The sequence below is a fragment of the Lactuca sativa genome, chromosome 5, assembly GCF_002870075.4.
Source record: "Lactuca sativa cultivar Salinas chromosome 5, Lsat_Salinas_v11, whole genome shotgun sequence".
NCBI classification, from domain to species: Eukaryota; Viridiplantae; Streptophyta; class Magnoliopsida; order Asterales; family Asteraceae; genus Lactuca; species Lactuca sativa.
In genome coordinates, this window is record NC_056627.2 from 165,988,132 (window position 1) to 166,006,507 (window position 18,376).

At 43.3% G+C, this 18,376-nt stretch overlaps 2 protein-coding genes across 2 annotated transcripts; both read right to left on the bottom strand.

Moving 5' to 3' along the window:
* Positions 1–9,832: 9,832 nt before the first annotated feature.
* Positions 9,833–11,191, bottom strand: LOC111921817 (uncharacterized). Its single transcript, XM_052771779.1, has 3 exons — positions 10,872–11,191; positions 10,132–10,780; positions 9,833–9,862 (listed from the first exon to the last, which is right to left on the bottom strand). The coding sequence occupies exons 1-3, from the start codon at positions 11,189–11,191 to the stop codon at positions 9,833–9,835; spliced, it is 999 nt and encodes a 332-aa protein (XP_052627739.1).
* Positions 11,192–11,995: 804 nt separating this feature from the next.
* On the bottom strand, positions 11,996–18,114 carry LOC128134253 (uncharacterized). The gene is made up of 3 exons (XM_052771780.1): positions 17,795–18,114; positions 17,055–17,703; positions 11,996–12,061 (listed from the first exon to the last, which is right to left on the bottom strand). The coding sequence occupies exons 1-3, from the start codon at positions 18,112–18,114 to the stop codon at positions 11,996–11,998; spliced, it is 1,035 nt and encodes a 344-aa protein (XP_052627740.1).
* Positions 18,115–18,376: the final 262 nt, after the last annotated feature.

Here is an 18,376-nt window from a genome sequence, read left to right on the forward strand (position 1 = left end):
AAGGATGTAATAATAATCAACATGAAAATAAACATAAGCACATAAAATCATCATTCTCCCTTTTAGGGTTTCCATGATCTTTTGCCACATGTAATCCCCTAGATCCATCATCCAACATATATGGGGTGAAGATAGGATCTTGAGATGATGTATAACATACAATTACAATAAAATAAGAAGGAGAAGAGGTGAAGATGAAATCATAAAACTAGAACAAGGTTATGAATCAAGTCGTAAGAAAGGATAAGAAGGTTCATACCAATACGAATCAAGGCTGGAAATGAACAAGAATTAAGCTCCAAACAGCCCCTTGGCTGCTCTTGATCCCAAAGAGAGAGAGAGAGGGACGATTTTTGAGAGAGAGGGAGGGTTAGAGTGTTTTCCTTGTGTGTGTTCCAAATGATTCAATTTACACATTAAGTACTATTAACTAGATGGACTTTGCAAATAGGCCCATAGCCCATGGACTTCAATAAAAGGAGTTTACAAGATGATCAAAAGAGTCCAATAACATAAGAAATCAGACATTGGTTAAATAAATTAACCCAAGGTTACAAGGATAATTAAATTAAAATAACCAAACGTACCGAAAAAACCTGGGGCGTTACAACTCTCCCCCACTAAGAACGGACTTCGTCCTCGAAGTCAACACTTAGAAACAGATCCGGATAATGAGCCCGCATCTCGCATTCCGGTTCCCAAGTCCATACTGAACCCTTCCTATGTTGCCACTGCACCTTAACCAGTTTTATAGTCTTGTTGCGGAGAGCTTTCGTCTTTCGTTCTAAAATAGCGATTGGTTTCTCAACATAATTGAGACGCTCGTCAATTTGTATGTCCTCCAGTGGTATCACAGCGGTCTCATCAACAACGCGTTTTTGTAACTAAGACACATGGAACGTATTATGAATTAGACTAAGCTCATCAGGAAGCTCTAAACGGTAAGCCACCTTCCCCACACGAGCTATGACCTTGTAGGGTCCAATGAATCGGGGTCCGAGCTTTCCCCGCTTCCAAAATCGAATCACACCTTTCCAGGGGGAAACTTTAAGCAACACATAATCTCCCACCTGGAACTCAAGATTGGAGCGTCTTTTGTCGGCATAACTTTTCTGACGACTGCTCGTTGTGACCAAATGATCCCGAATCACTTGGATTTTCTCCGTAGTCTGTAGCACGATATCGGTACTCCCAAGTACCCTCTGCCCAACCTCGCCCCAACAAACGGGCGTCCTGCACTTCCTCCCGTACAAGACTTCATACGGAGACATTTTAATGCTCGAGTGATAGCTGTTGTTATAAGAAAACTCAGCTAGATGTAGATGGTCATCCCAACTACCCCCAAAATCAATCGCACACGCCCTAAGCATGTCCTCCAAGGTCTGAATCGTCCGCTCACTCTGCCCGTCTGTCTGCGGATGGAAGGCGGTACTAAAATGTAATCGTGTGCCCAATTCCTCTTGAAACTTCCTCCAGAACCGAGAGGTAAATCGGGTGTCTCGATCGGAGACAATAGAAACGGGCACCCCATATAATGAGACAATCTCCCGAACAAAGATCTCGGCTAATTTCTCCGCCGATGAGCTCTCCTTTATAGCCAGAAAGTGAGCACTCTTAGTCAAACGATCAACAATCACCCATATCGTATCTGATCCTCGGGCAGTTCTAGGAAGTTTTGTAATGAAGTCCGTGGTTAGATGCTCCCATTTCCATTCAGGAATCTCCAATGGTTGCAACTTCCCATGCGGTTTCTGGTGTTCCGCCTTGACCTTCCGACAGGTCATACATTCTTCCACAAATCGAGCCACATCATTCTTCATTCCATGCCACCAGTAAGCCTCATGAAGGTCCCGATACATTTTAGTAGCACCAGGATGGAAAGAAAATTTTGACTTATGAGACTCATCCATTAGGGTTTTCCGATTTCCCCGGGTATATGGAACCCAAACCCTACCGTAGCGAGTCAGCAAACCCTGCGCGTCTCGTTCCATCTTAGGCAACTCTTTCCCAATCTTCTCACGCCAGATGTTTTCTTCCAGTATTGCCGTCTTTTGGGCGTCCCGGATTAGATCTAACAAAGACGACACCATCGTGATCCGGAGACACTTAGCTCGAATCGGTTCAGCAGATTGTTTACGACTGAGAGCATCAGCTACCACATTAGCTTTACCGGGGTGGTAGTGAATTTCACAATCATAATCTTTTACCACATCCAACCATCGGATCTGCCTCATATTCAAATCCCGCAGCTCGAACAAATATTTTAGACTTTTATGGTCAGTGTATATGATAAACTTCACTCCATAGAGATAGTGTCTCTAAATCTTAAGAGCGAAAACAACAGCCCTAAGCTCCAAATCATGAGTGGGGTAGTTTCGTTCGTGGGGTTTCAGCTGTCGGGAGGCATAGGCTATCACCCTATCTCGTTGCATTAACACGGCACCAAGACCTTGAAGCGATGCATCACAGTAAACCACCATATCCTCAACCCCATCAGGTAAGGCCAAAATCGGAGCATCACACAATCGTTTCCTTAGCTCATCAAACGCCAGCTGCTGCTCCGGGCCCCAAACGAAATTCATTGATTTCTTGGTCAATCGGGTGAGTGGTAAGGCGATTTTAGAGAAATTTTCAATGAACCTCCGGTAATAACCGGCTAAACCCAAGAAACTACGAATTTCAGAAGGTGTTTTTGGAATCTTCCATTGTTTAACCGCATTAACCTTGGCTTGATTGACCTTAATACCGTTTTCTCAATGTCAGAGGGTGAGTACGGAATGCTGTTTTCTCAATGTCTTCTTCACAAACCCGCATCTGATGGTAACCGTAACGTAAATCAATCTTGGAAAACCAAGATGCTCCCTGAAGCTGATCGAAAGGATCGTCAATACGTGGCAACGGGTACCTATTCTTTATCGTGCGCTTGTTTAGCTCCCTATAATCAATACACATTCGTTGGGATCCATCTTTCTTCTTCACAAAGAGAATAGGAGCACCCCAAGGCGAGCAGCTTGGCCGTATAAACCCTTTATCACTTAGTTCTTGAAGTTGATCTTGGAGCTCTTTCATTTCAGGTGGTGCCAAGAGGTAAGGAGATTTCGCTACCGGAGTCGCACCTGGCACCAAATCAATGCGAAACTCCACTTGCCGAACAGGTGGCAAGCCAGAGAGTTCCTCCGGAAAGACATCGCTGAAGTCGAAAACGATAGGAACGTCGTCTAGTGCTATAGCAGAAGAGCAAGAAGCCATAGCCAGGCGGGGAATGTCCCCCTGAATAATAAGTTCTCCACCTCTAGGGTTTCGAACACGAACTTGCTTCTTACGACAGTGGATTTCCGCATCAAACGCATCAAGCCAATCCATGCCTACGATAACGCAGAGCTCTCGCATCGCAATAGGGATAAGATCAATAGGGAATTCAACTCCAGAAAACTCGAGAGTGCAACCCCGATAGACATCGGTGACATAAATAGTGCGGTTGTCGACAACATCGACAACCATTGGGTGAGCCAATTTTCCGATAATACGCCCCAAACGATTAATAAACGTGTGAGATACAAAAGAATGGGTAGCACCACTATCAAACATAACAACATCGGGCTTGGAATCTAGCAAATAAGTGTCTGCCACTGTCGTTGTAATCACCGGCTCCTCCACAGTCATCTGGTGAGCACGACCTCGTGTCACCATAATGGTTCCCTTAGAGGATGATGCAATTGCAGGATTTGTACCCCTGTCTCCTTTACCAGTCTTCAACTTCGGGCATTCAGGCTTCTTGTGTCTCGTCTCGTTGCAGTGATAGCAGACGGGAACTGCAGAAGTAATATGAGGTACTGCACTCGCAGGGGGATCCCTACAATTCTTCCAATGATGAACTGGCTTTTTTTTTGCAGTTGTAGCATATCAACATATTTTTCTCGCCCTAAAGACGTCCTATACTCATACCTTGACTTACTACCCTGCTTTTGCGTTTTCTGGGCATCTCTGGATGTCTTGGAAGAGGTGTCATTGGCCTTCCTCTTGGACTGGGTCTGCAACTCGATTTCCCTCCTCCTCGCTACATCCATGATCGCAGATAAAGTCGAGAACTTCTGCATGCTAACGAATTCCCGAATATCGATACGTAGGATGGCCGTGTACCGGCTGACTAACCAGGCCTCGTTCCCAGCAAACGAGGGGCAAAAAGATAGCATCTCCAAGAACTTGGCGTTCAGGTCACTAACGGATTCGGTAGTCTGCTGTAAGGCCATGAACTCTTGCTGCATCCGCTGCTTCTCCACCTTAGGCACATATTGTGCCTCGAACCTCTCCACAAATTGGGCCCAAGACATGGCCCTCACTTTGTCTTCGTTCAATAGAGCGGTGATGGTGTTCCACTATGTCTTTCCCCTTTTTCACAGCTGATTCATGGCGATCACTGCTTTGTACTAGTCCGGACACCCAAGACTTATGAAGGCGCCCTCAACATCTGACACCCAGGGCTTAGTAGCAACTGGGTCGAATTCACCATTCCAAAGAGGAGAGCTACACTTGTTGAACTTCTCGAAGTAGTATGCCGAATCCTGAACAGGCAGAGACAGTAACGCTTCCCCAGGAATAGCCGCGAGGCGCTCATCCAGAATAGCACCGAATTGGTTGATTATGTCGTTGGTCACACCCGGGATTAGTTCGTTGAAACCGTTATTGAATTCCTCAGCGACAATATCCCTAACTTGCTCCATTTGGAGCTGATTAAGTCGAGCAGGCAGAGCCATTGGTATCCACAGGAGAAGGAAAATCTTAGAAACAATTCAGCCTAGATATTTCTAGGAAGACAAAACACTCAGCTTGCCGAAAATTTTTCAACCTTGCCCCGACTCGAAACCGGCACCGATGTTTCAAATAGTAGGGGCCCTTCTACTACCTTCCACACAAGTTCCAATTTCGCATTCGTGTCTAGTTTCAAAATTTCCAGTTCGCTCTAGCCGTTAATTTTACAACTCTCTCACATGTTAACACTAACTAAGTGTGTAATCTAATATTTTAAGGCTATAGAATCCAATTCATAGTCAACAATTTAACATAAACATTTAACATAAGAAATAAGGCTTACTTGGCTGGCTGACTGGTACACCGCGACATCTTTCACTACTAGTCTTCAGAAAGTTTGAAAAAAATATTTTAAAAAGAAAATAAACTCTTATAGAGCCTCAAATTTGAGTCTAGAACATCCACAAGAATGCCTAGTTCACTCAAACTGTGGCTCTGATACCAACTTGTGACACCCAATTTTTTTTTGCAAAAATTTTAAACTTTTAAAACCCATCTTAAATTAAATTAAAACAACTGAAATAGTCATAACATAATCCATCAACTTAATAATCATATAAAATAAGTGCGGAAGTAATAATAATAATAATAAGGTCCCAACAAAATAACTAGTAGCGATGTCCCGATGCTCCATGTCAAGCCTTAGCCTCTTTAATCTTAACACCTGAAAAGTTATAAGGGAAAAACGTAAGCACAAAGCTTAGTGAATTCAAACACAGACATTGTACTAACATTCATATTTACTAGCCCTAATCCATTTTCCAATTATAATGATAAAGGCAAAGAACGAATCAATGTCTATATTACGAGAAGGACTTGTAGGTTTGAACCGCACCGGGAAGATCCCGTATCATTTGGCCTTAATCACCGCACCTCACGAAGAGTATTACGTTGGTGATCTTACCTACCCACCGCACCGGTAAATCCGTATCCTTTGGTGGTGTCCCCATATCCATAATTAGTTACATACAGTGCACATGTACGAATTAAAACAATACTTATATAGCATGCTTTTATAATAAATTCAAATAATCACACACGAGCTAACTAGCAAACACAATCATCAATACAACGGTGTGAGAGAACTCACCTTGAGTGAGTATTAAGGATGGATAACAATCAAATAATGCTACCAAGCTTGAGCAAACTTCAAAACCTCACCTAAGAAGGACTAAAGGTTAGAAAGGAGAAGTAACGAAGCTATGAGTTGAGAAAAGAGTAATCACAACAAGGTCTCTAAAACAGACCTGCTGTTCAAAACGGACTTACTCCAAAATCTAAAACAGAAACATAGCTTTAACAAAATTTTATAGGGAACTATGATTGCTCTGGATTCCACAACTATAAAGAACTCATTCTAACTCCAAAAGATGAATTAAATATGAATTTTACAAAATGGTGTATCACTTCTGTCTCCAACAATACAGTCAAGTGATGTTGGCCAATTCTACCCAACTTGTGAGTAGAATTAGTCCAAAAGAAAATTAAGAGAAGTAAACGACATAAAGGTGAAAGTCTCAGAGTTGGAATTGAATGAAAAGCATCTCTCAAACTCCATATATAAAATTCACATTGTGGACAATCACAGCACTAGCAAAATCTGGTGACTGCCCACTGACCTGGAGTGTGGATCCATTATACCCAATTTATAATTGGAAATAACACCCCATATTCTCCAGATCTTAAATTCATAATATAAGGAACATATAGAAACTTGGAATCACTTTGGATCCTTTTCCAAGCCTTAGAAATGATGAAAACAAAATGACATATCAGAACAGACCCGGATCAGACCTAACAGAAAAGATGCCATTCTTTCACATAGATAAAGCCCTTATCAGTGAGGTTGGCCTTCTTAAGAAAGTTAGCCAACTCAATTTGGGAACTTTTGGAACAGGTTTGGGGTCCGTTTGAGTTCTAGAGCTCCAGATATGATTTTTACAAAATGACTACAGATCTGATGGAAAACAGAATCGTAGCCACCCGTGATTCCTTTTTGGCTTATCCATCCTTCTCCTTTTGAAACACATTTTAAGATGTGTTCATCATCCCAATTCAGTCCCCATGATAATGGTGGTACTAAAAAGGGTTAGGGATCATTAGGATTTCATTTAGCCACAAGGATGTAATAATAATCAACATGAAAATAAACATAAGCACATAAAATCATCATTCTCCCTTTTAGGGTTTCCATGATCTTTTGCCACATGTAATCCCCTAGATCCATCATCCACCATATATGGGGTGAAGATAGGATCTTGAGATGATGTATAACATACAATTACAATAAAATAAGAAGGAGAAGAGGTGAAGATGAAATCATAAAACTAGAACAAGGTTATGAATCAAGTCGTAAGAAAGGATAAGGAGGTTCATACCAATACGAATCAAGGCTGGAAATGAACAAGAATTAAGCTCCAAACAGCCCCTTGGCTGCTCTTGATCCCAAAGAGAGAGAGAGGGACGATTTTTGAGAGAGAGGGAGGGTTTAGAGTGTTTTCCTTGTGTGTGTTCCAAATGATTCAATTTACACATTAAGTACTATTAACTAGATGGACTTTGCAAATAGGCCCATAGCCCATGGACTTCAATAAAAGGAGTTTACAAGATGATCAAAAGAGTCCAATAACATAAGAAATCAGACATTGGTTAAATAAATTAACCCAAGGTTACAAGGATAATTAAATTAAAATAACCAAACGTACCGAGAAAACCTGGGGCGTTACAACTCTCCCCCACTAAGAACGGACTTCGTCCTCGAAGTCAACACCTAGAAACAGATCCGGATAATGAGCCCGCATCTCGCATTCCGGTTCCCAAGTCCATTCTGAACCCTTCCTATGTTGCCACTGCACCTTAACCAGTTTTATAGTCTTGTTGCGGAGAGCTTTCGTCTTTCGTTCTAAAATAGCGATTGGTTTCTCAACATAATTGAGACGCTCGTCAATTTGTATGTCCTCCAGTGGTATCACAGCGGTCTCATCAACAACGCGTTTTTGTAACTGAGACACATGGAACGTATTATGAATTAGACTAAGCTCGTCAGGGAGCTCTAAACGGTAAGCCACCTTCCCCACACGAGCTATGACCTTGTAGGGTCCAATGAATCGGGGTCCGAGCTTTCCCCGCTTTCAAAATCGAATCACACCTTTCCAGGGGGAAACTTTAAGCAACACATAATCTCCCACCTGGAACTCAAGATTGGAGCGTCTTTTGTCGGCATAACTTTTCTGACGACTGCTCGCTGTGACCAAATGATCCCGAATCACTTGGATTTTCTCCGTAGTCTGTAGCACGATATCGGTACTCCCAAGTACCCTCTGCCCAACCTCGCCCCAACAAACAGGCGTCCTGCACTTCCTCCCGTACAAGACTTCATACGGAGACATTTTAATGCTCGAGTGATAGCTGTTGTTATAAGAAAACTCAGCTAGATGTAGATGGTCATCCCAACTACCCCCAAAATCAATCGCACACGCCCTAAGCATGTCCTCCAAGGTCTGAATCGTCCGCTCACTCTGCCCGTCTGTCTGCGGATGGAAGGCGGTACTAAAATGTAATCGTGTGCCCAATTCCTCTTGAAACTTCCTCCAGAACCGAGAGGTAAATCGGGTGTCTCGATCGGAGACAATAGAAACGGGCACCCCATATAATGAGACAATCTCCCGAACAAAGATCTCGGCTAATTTCTCCGCCGATGAGCTCTCCTTTATAGCCAGAAAGTGAGCACTCTTAGTCAAACGATCAACAATCACCCATATCGTATCTGATCCTCGGGCAGTTCTAAGAAGTTTTGTAATGAAGTCCGTGGTTAGATGCTCCCATTTCCATTCAGGAATCTCCAATGGTTGCAACTTCCCATGCGGTTTCTGGTGTTCCGCCTTGACCTTCCGACAGGTCATACATTCTTCCACAAATCGAGCCACATCATTCTTCATTCCATGCCACCAGTAAGCCTCATGAAGGTCCCGATACATTTTAGTAGCACCAGGATGGAAAGAAAATTTTGACTTATGAGACTCATCCATTAGGGTTTTCCGATTTCCCCCGGTATATGGAACCCAAACCCTACCGTAGCGAGTCAGCAAACCCTGCCCGTCTCGTTCCATCTTAGGCAACTCTTTCCCAATCTTCTCACGCCAGATGTTTTCTTCCAGTATTGCCGTCTTTTGGGCGTCCCGGATTAGATCTAACAAAGACGACACCATCGTGATCCGGAGACACTTAGCTCGAATCGGTTCAGCAGATTGTTTACGACTGAGAGCATCAGCTACCACATTAGCTTTACCGGGGTGGTAGTGAATTTCACAATCATAATCTTTTACCACATCCAACCATCGGATCTGCCTCATATTCAAATCCCGCTGCTCGAACAAATATTTTAGACTCTTATGGTCAGTGTATATGATAAACTTCACTCCATAGAGATAGTGTCTCTAAATCTTAAGAGCGAAAACAACAGCCCTAAGCTCCAAATCATGAGTGGGGTAGTTTCGTTCGTGGGGTTTCAGCTGTCGGGAGGCATAGGCTATCACCCTATCTCGTTGCATTAACACGGCACCAAGACCTTGAAGCGATGCATCACAATAAACCACCATATCCTCAACCCCATCAGGTAAGGCCAAAATCGGAGCATCACACAATCGTTTCCTTAGCTCATCAAACGCCAGCTGCTGCTCCGGGCCCCAAACGAAATTCATTGATTTCTTGGTCAATCGGGTGAGTGGTAAGGCGATTTTAGAGAAATTTTCAATGAACCTCCGGTAATAACCGGCTAAACCCAAGAAACTACGAATTTCAGAAGGTGTTTTTGGAATCTTCCATTGTTTAACCGCATTAACCTTGGCTTGATTGACCTTAATACCGTTTTCTCAATGTCAGAGGGTGAGTACGGAATGCTGTTTTCTCAATGTCTTCTTCACAAACCCGCATCTGATGGTAACCGTAACGTAAATCAATCTTGGAAAACCAAGATGCTCCCTGAAGCTGATCGAAAGGATTGTCAATACGTGGCAACGGGTACCTATTCTTTATCGTGCGCTTGTTTAGCTCCCTATAATCAATACACATTCGCTGGGATCCATCTTTCTTCTTCACAAAGAGAATAGGAGCACCCCAAGGCGAGCAGCTTGGCCGTATAAACCCTTTATCACTTAGTTCTTGAAGTTGATCTTGGAGCTCTTTCATTTCAGGTGGTGCCAAGAGGTAAGGAGATTTCGCTACCGGAGTCGCACCTGGCACCAAATCAATGCGAAACTCCACTTGCCGAACAGGTGGCAAGCCAGGGAGTTCCTCCGGAAAGACATCGCTGAAGTCGAAAACGATAGGAACGTCGTCTAGTGCTATAGCAGAAGAGCAAGAAGCCATAGCCAGGCGGGGAATGTCCCCCTGAATAATAAGTTCTCCACCTCTAGGGTTTCGAACACGAACTTGCTTCTTACGACAGTGGATTTCCGCAACAAACGCATCAAGCCAATCCATGCCTACGATAACGCAGAGCTCTCGCATCGCAATAGGGATAAGATCAATAGGGAATTCAACTCCAGAAAACTCGAGAGTGCAACCCCGATAGACATCGGTGACATAAATAGTGCGGTTGTCGACAACATCGACAACCATTGGGTGAGCCAATTTTCCGATAATACGCCCCAAACGATTAATAAACGTGTGAGATACAAAAGAATGGGTAGCACCACTATCAAACATAACAACATCGGGCTTGGAATCTAGCAAATAAGTGTCTGCCACTGTCGTTGTAATCACCGGCTCCTCCACAGTCATCTGGTGAGCACGACCTCGTGTCACCATAATGGTTCCCTTAGAGGATGATGCAATTGCAGGATTTGTACCCCTGTCTCCTTTACCAGTCTTCAACTTCGGGCATTCAGGCTTCTTGTGTCTCGTCTCGTTGCAGTGATAGCAGACGGGAACTGCAGAAGTAATATGAGGTACTGCACTCGCAGGGGGATCCCTACAATTCTTCCAATGATGAACTGGCTTTTTTTTGCAGTTGTAGCATATCAACATATTTTTCTCGCCCTAAAGACGTCCTATACTCATACCTTGACTTACTACCCTGCTTTTGCGTTTTCTGGGCATCTCTGGATGTCTTGGAAAAGGTGTCATTGGCCTTCCTCTTGGACTGGGTCTGCAACTCGATTTCCCTCCACCTCGCTACATCCATGATCGCAGATAAAGTCGAGAACTTCTGCATGCTAACGAATTCCCGAATATCGATACGTAGGATGGCCGTGTACCGGCTGACTAACCAGGCCTCGTTCCCAGCAAGCGAGGGGCAAAAAGATAGCATCTCCAAGAACTTGGCGTTCAGGTCACTAACGGATTCGGTAGTCTGCTGTAAGGCCATGAACTCTTGCTGCATCCGCTGCTTCTCCACCTTAGGCACATATTGTGCCTCGAACCTCTCCACAAATTGGGCCCAAGACATGGCCCTCACTTTGTCTTCGTTCAATAGAGCGGTGATGGTGTTCCACTATGTCTTTCCCCTTTTTCACAGCTGATTCATGGCGATCACTGCTTTGTACTAGTCCGGACACCCAACACTTATGAAGGCGCCCTCAACATCTGACACCCAGGGCTTAGTAGCAACTGGGTCGAATTCACCATTCCAAAGAGGAGAGCTACACTTGTTGAACTTCTCGAAGTAGTATGCCGAATCCTGAACAGGCAGAGACAGTAACGCTTCCCCAGGAATAGCCGCGAGGCGCTCATCCAGAATAGCACCGAATTGGTTGATTATGTCGTTGGTCACACCCGGGATTAGTTCGTTGAAACCGTTATTGAATTCCTCAGCGACAATATCCCTAACTTGCTCCATTTGGAGCTGATTAAGTCGAGCAGGCAGAGCCATTGGTATCCACAGGAGAAGGAAAATCTTAGAAACAATTCAGCCTAGATATTTCTAGGAAGACAAAACACTCAGCTTGCCGAAAATTTTTCAACCTTGCCCCGACTCGAAACCGGCACCGATGTTTCAAATAGTAGGGGCCCTTCTACTACCTTCCACACAAGTTCCAATTTCGCATTCGCGTCTAGTTTCAAAATTTCCAGTTCGCTCTAGCCGTTAATTTTACAACTCTCTCACATGTTAACACTAACTAAGTGTGTAATCTAATATTTTAAGGCTATAGAATCCAATTCATAGTCAACAATTTAACATAAACATTTAACATAAGAAATAAGGCTTACTTGGCTGGCTGACTGGTACACCGCGACATCTTTCACTACTAGTCTTCAGAAAGTTTGAAAAAAATATTTTAAAAAGAAAATAAACTCTTATAGAGCCTCAAATTTGAGTCTAGAACATCCACAAGAATGCCTAGTTCACTCAAACTGTGGCTCTGATACCAACTTGTGACACCCAATTTTTTTTTGCAAAAATTTTAAACTTTTAAAACCCATCTTAAATTAAATTAAAACAACTGAAATAGTCATAACATAATCCATCAACTTAATAATCATATAAAATAAGTGCGGAAGTAATAATAATAATAAGGTCCCAACAAAATAACTAGTAGCGATGTCCCGATGCTCCATGTCAAGCCTTAGCCTCTTTAATCTTAACACCTGAAAAGTTATAAGGGAAAAACGTAAGCACAAAGCTTAGTGAATTCAAACACAGACATTGTACTAACATTCATATTTACTAGCCCTAATCCATTTTCCAATTATAATGATAAAGGCAAAGAACGAATCAATGTCTATATTACGAGAAGGACTTGTAGGTTTGAACCGCACCGGGAAGATCCCGTATCATTTGGCCTTAATCACCGCACCTCACGAAGAGTATTACGTTGGTGATCTTACCTACCCACCGCACCGGTAAATCCGTATCCTTTGGTGGTTTCCCCATATCCATAATTAGTTACATACAGTGCACATGTACGAATTAAAACAATACTTATATAGCATGCTTTTATAATAAATTCAAATAATCACACACGAGCTAACTAGCGAACACAATCATCAATACAACGGTGTGAGAGAACTCACCTTGAGTGAGTATTAAGGATGGCTAACAATCAAATAATGCTACCAAGCTTGAGCAAACTTCAAAACCTCACCTAAGAAGGACTAAAGGTTAGAAAGGAGAAGTAACGAAGCTATGAGTTGAGAAAAGAGTAATCACAGCAAGGTCTCTAAAACAGACCTGCTGTTCAAAACGGACTTACTCCAAAATCTAAAACAGAAACATAGCTTTAACAAAATTTTATAGGGAACTATGATTGCTCTGGATTCCACAACTATAAAGAACTCATTCTAACTCCAAAAGATGAATTAAATATGAATTTTACAAAATGGTGTATCACTTCTGTCTCCAACAATACAGTCAAGTGATGTTGGCCAATTCTACCCAACTTGTGAGTAGAATTAGTCCAAAAGAAAATTAAGAGAAGTAAAGGACATAAAGGTGAAAGTCTCAGAGTTGGAATTGAATGAAAAGCATCTCTCAAACTCCATATATAAAATTCACATTGTGGACAATCACAGCACTAGCAAAATCTGGTGACTGCCCACTGACCTGGAGTGTGGATCCATTATACCCAATTTATAATTGGAAATAACACCCCATATTCTCCAGATCTTAAATTCATAATATAAGGAACATATAGAAACTTGGAATCACTTTGGATCCTTTTCCAAGCCTTAGAAATGATGAAAACAAAATGACATATCAGAACAGACCCGGATCAGACCTAACAGAAAAGATGCCATTCTTTCACATAGATAAAGCCCTTATCAGTGAGGTTGGCCTTCTTAAGAAAGTTAGCCAACTCAATTTGGGAACTTTTGGAACAGGTTTGGGGTCCGTTTGAGTTCTAGAGCTCCAGATATGATTTTTACAAAATGACTACAGATCTGATGGAAAACAGAATCGTAGCCACCCGTGATTCCTTTTTGGCTTATCCATCCTTCTCCTTTTGAAACACATTTTAAGATGTGTTCATCATCCCAATTCAGTCCCCATGATAATGGTGGTACTAAAAAGGGTTAGGGATCATTAGGATTTCATTTAGCCACAAGGATGTAATAATAATCAACATGAAAATAAACATAAGCACATAAAATCATCATTCTCCCTTTTAGGGTTTCCATGATCTTTTGCCACATGTAATCCCCTAGATCCATCATCCACCATATATGGGGTGAAGATAGGATCTTGAGATGATGTATAACATACAATTACAATAAAATAAGAAGGAGAAGAGGTGAAGATGAAATCATAAAACTAGAACAAGGTTATGAATCAAGTCGTAAGAAAGGATAAGGAGGTTCATACCAATACGAATCAAGGCTGGAAATGAACAAGAATTAAGCTCCAAACAGCCCCTTGGCTGCTCTTGATCCCAAAGAGAGAGAGAGGGACGATTTTTGAGAGAGAGGGAGGGTTTAGAGTGTTTTCCTTGTGTGTGTTCCAAATGATTCAATTTACACATTAAGTACTATTAACTAGATGGACTTTGCAAATAGGCCCATAGCCCATGGACTTCAATAAAAGGAGTTTACAAGATGATCAAAAGAGTCCAATAACATAAGAAATCAGACATTGGTTAAATAAATTAACCCAAGGTTACAAGGATAATTAAATTAAAATAACCAAACGTACCGAGAAAACCTGGGGCGTTACAACTCTCCCCCACTAAGAACGGACTTCGTCCTCGAAGTCAACACCTAGAAACAGATCCGGATAATGAGCCCGCATCTCGCATTCCGGTTCCCAAGTCCATTCTGAACCCTTCCTATGTTGCCACTGCACCTTAACCAGTTTTATAGTCTTGTTGCGGAGAGCTTTCGTCTTTCGTTCTAAAATAGCGATTGGTTTCTCAACATAATTGAGACGCTCGTCAATTTGTATGTCCTCCAGTGGTATCACAGCGGTCTCATCAACAACACGTTTTTGTAACTGAGACACATGGAACGTATTATGAATTAGACTAAGCTCGTCAGGAAGCTCTAAACGGTAAGCCACCTTCCCCACACGAGCTATGACCTTGTAGGGTCCAATGAATCGGGGTCCGAGCTTTCCCCGCTTCCAAAATCGAATCACACCTTTCCAGGGGGAAACTTTAAGCAACACATAATCTCCCACTTGGAACTCAAGATTGGAGCGTCTTTTGTCGGCATAACTTTTCTGACGACTGCTCGCTGTGACCAAATGATCCCGAATCACTTGGATTTTCTCCGTAGTCTGTAGCACGATATCGGTACTCCCAAGTACCCTCTGCCCAACCTCGCCCCAACAAACGGGCGTCCTGCACTTCCTCCCGTACAAGACTTCATACGGAGACATTTTAATGCTCGAGTGATAGCTGTTGTTATAAGAAAACTCAGCTAGATGTAGATGGTCATCCCAACTACCCCCAAAATCAATCGCACACGCCCTAAGCATGTCCTCCAAGGTCTGAATCGTCCGCTCACTCTGCCCGTCTGTCTGCGGATGGAAGGCGGTACTAAAATGTAATCGTGTGCCCAATTCCTCTTGAAACTTCCTCCAGAACCGAGAGGTAAATCGGGTGTCTCGATCGGAGACAATAGAAACGGGCACCCCATATAATGAGACAATCTCCCGAACAAAGATCTCGGCTAATTTCTCCGCCGATGAGCTCTCCTTTATAGCCAGAAAGTGAGCACTCTTAGTCAAACGATCAACAATCACCCATATCGTATCTGATCCTCGGGCAGTTCTAGGAAGTTTTGTAATGAAGTCCATGGTTAGATGCTCCCATTTCCATTCAGGAATCTCCAATGGTTGCAACTTCCCATGCGGTTTCTGGTGTTCCGCCTTGAACTTCCGACAGGTCATACATTCTTCCACAAATCGAGCCACATCATTCTTGATTCCATGCCACCAGTAAGCCTCATGAAGGTCCCGATACATTTTAGTAGCACCAGGATGGAAAGAAAATTTTGACTTATGAGACTCATCCATTAGGGTTTTCCGATTTCCCCCGGTATATGGAACCCAAACCCTACCGTAGCGAGTCAGCAAACCCTGCCCGTCTCGTTCCATCTTAGGCAAATCTTTCCCAATCTTCTCACGCCAGATGTTTTCTTCCAGTATTGCCGTCTTTTGGGCGTCCCGGATTAGATCTAACAAAGACGACACCATCGTGATCCGGAGACACTTAGCTCGAATCGGTTCAGCAGATTGTTTACGACTGAGAGCATCAGCTACCACATTAGCTTTACCGGGGTGGTAGTGAATTTCACAATCATAATCTTTTACCACATCCAACCATCGGATCTGCCTCATATTCAAATCCCGCTGCTCGAACAAATATTTTAGACTCTTATGGTCAGTGTATATGATAAACTTCACTCCATAGAGATAGTGTCTCTAAATCTTAAGAGCGAAAACAACAACCCTAAGCTCCAAATCATGAGTAGGGTAGTTTCGTTCGTGGGGTTTCAGCTGTCGGGAGGCATAGGCTATCACCCTATCTCGTTGCATTAACACGGCACCAAGACCTTGAAGCGATGCATCACAGTAAACCACCATATCCTCAACCCCATCAGGTAAGGCCAAAATCGGAGCATCACACAATCGTTTCCTTAGCTCATCAAACGCCAGCTGCTGCTCCGGGCCCCAAACGAAATTCATTGATTTCTTGGTCAATCGGGTGAGTGGTAAGGCGATTTTAGAGAAATTTTCAATGAACCTCCGGTAATAACCGGCTAAACCCAAGAAACTACGAATTTCAGAAGGTGTTTTTGGAATCTTCCATTGTTTAACCGCATTAACCTTGGCTTGATTGACCTTAATACCGTTTTCTCAATGTCAGAGGGTGAGTACGGAATGCTGTTTTCTCAATGTCTTCTTCACAAAACCGCATCTGATGGTAACCGTAACGTAAATCAATCTTGGAAAACCAAGATGCTCCCTGAAGCTGATCGAAAGGATCGTCAATACGTGGCAACGGGTACCTATTCTTTATCGTGCGCTTGTTTAGCTCCCTATAATCAATACACATTCGCTGGGATCCATCTTTCTTCTTCACAAAGAGAATAGGAGCACCCCAAGGCGAGCAGCTTGGCCGTATAAACCCTTTATCACTTAGTTCTTGAAGTTGATCTTGGAGCTCTTTCATTTCAGGTGGTGCCAAGAGGTAAGGAGATTTCGCTACCGGAGTCGCACCTGGCACCAAATCAATGCGAAACTCCACTTGCCGAACAGGTGGCAAGCCAGGGAGTTCCTCCGGAAAGACATCGCTGAAGTCGAAAACGATAGGAACGTCGTCTAGTGCTATAGCAGAAGAGCAAGAAGCCATAGCCAGGCGGGGAATGTCCCCCTGAATAATAAGTTCTCCACCTCTAGGGTTTCGAACACGAACTTGCTTCTTACGACAGTGGATTTCCGCATCAAACGCATCAAGCCAATCCATGCCTACGATAACGCAGAGCTCTCGCATCGCAATAGGGATAAGATCAATAGGGAATTCAACTCCAGAAAACTCGAGAGTGCAACCCCGATAGACATCGGTGACATAAATAGTGCGGTTGTCGACAACATCGACAACCATTGGGTGAGCCAATTTTCCGATAATACGCCCCAAACGATTAATAAACGTGTGAGATACAAAAGAATGGGTAGCACCACTATCAAACATAACAACATCGGGCTTGGAATCTAGCAAATAAGTGTCTGCCACTGTCGTTGTAATCACCGGCTCCTCCACAGTCATCTGGTGAGCACGACCTCGTGTCACCATAATGGTTCCCTTAGAGGATGATGCAATTGCAGGATTTGTACCCCTGTCTCCTTTACCAGTCTTCAACTTCGGGCATTCAGGCTTCTTGTGTCTCGTCTCGTTGCAGTGATAGCAGACGGGAACTGCAGAAGTAATATGAGGTACTGCACTCGCAGGGGGATCCCTACAATTCTTCCAATGATGAACTGGCTTTTTTTTGCAGTTGTAGCATATCAACATATTTTTCTCGCCCTAAAGACGTCCTATACTCATACCTTGACTTACTACCCTGCTTTTGCGTTTTCTGGGCATCTCTGGATGTCTTGGAAAAGGTGTCATTGGCCTTCCTCTTGGACTGGGTCTGCAACTCGATTTCCCTCCTCCTCGCTACATCCATGATCGCAGATAAAGTCGAGAACTTCTGCATGCTAACGAATTCCCGAATATCGATACGTAGGATGGCCGTGTACCGGCTGACTAACCAGGCCTCGTTCCCAGCAAACGAGGGGCAAAAAGATAGCATCTCCAAGAACTTGGCGTTCAGGTCACTAACGGATTCGGTAGTCTGCTGTAAGGCCATGAACTCTTGCTGCATCCGCTGCTTCTCCACCTTAGGCACATATTGTGCCTCGAACCTCTCCACAAATTGGGCCCAAGACATGGCCCTCACTTTGTCTTCGTTCAATAGAGCGGTGATGGTGTTCCACTATGTCTTTCCCCTTTTTCACAGCTGATTCATGGCGATCACTGTTTTGTACTAGTCCGGATACCCAACACTTATGAAGGCGCCCTCAACATCTGACACCCAGGGCTTAGTAGCAACTGGGTCGAATTCACCATTCCAAAGAGGAGAGCTA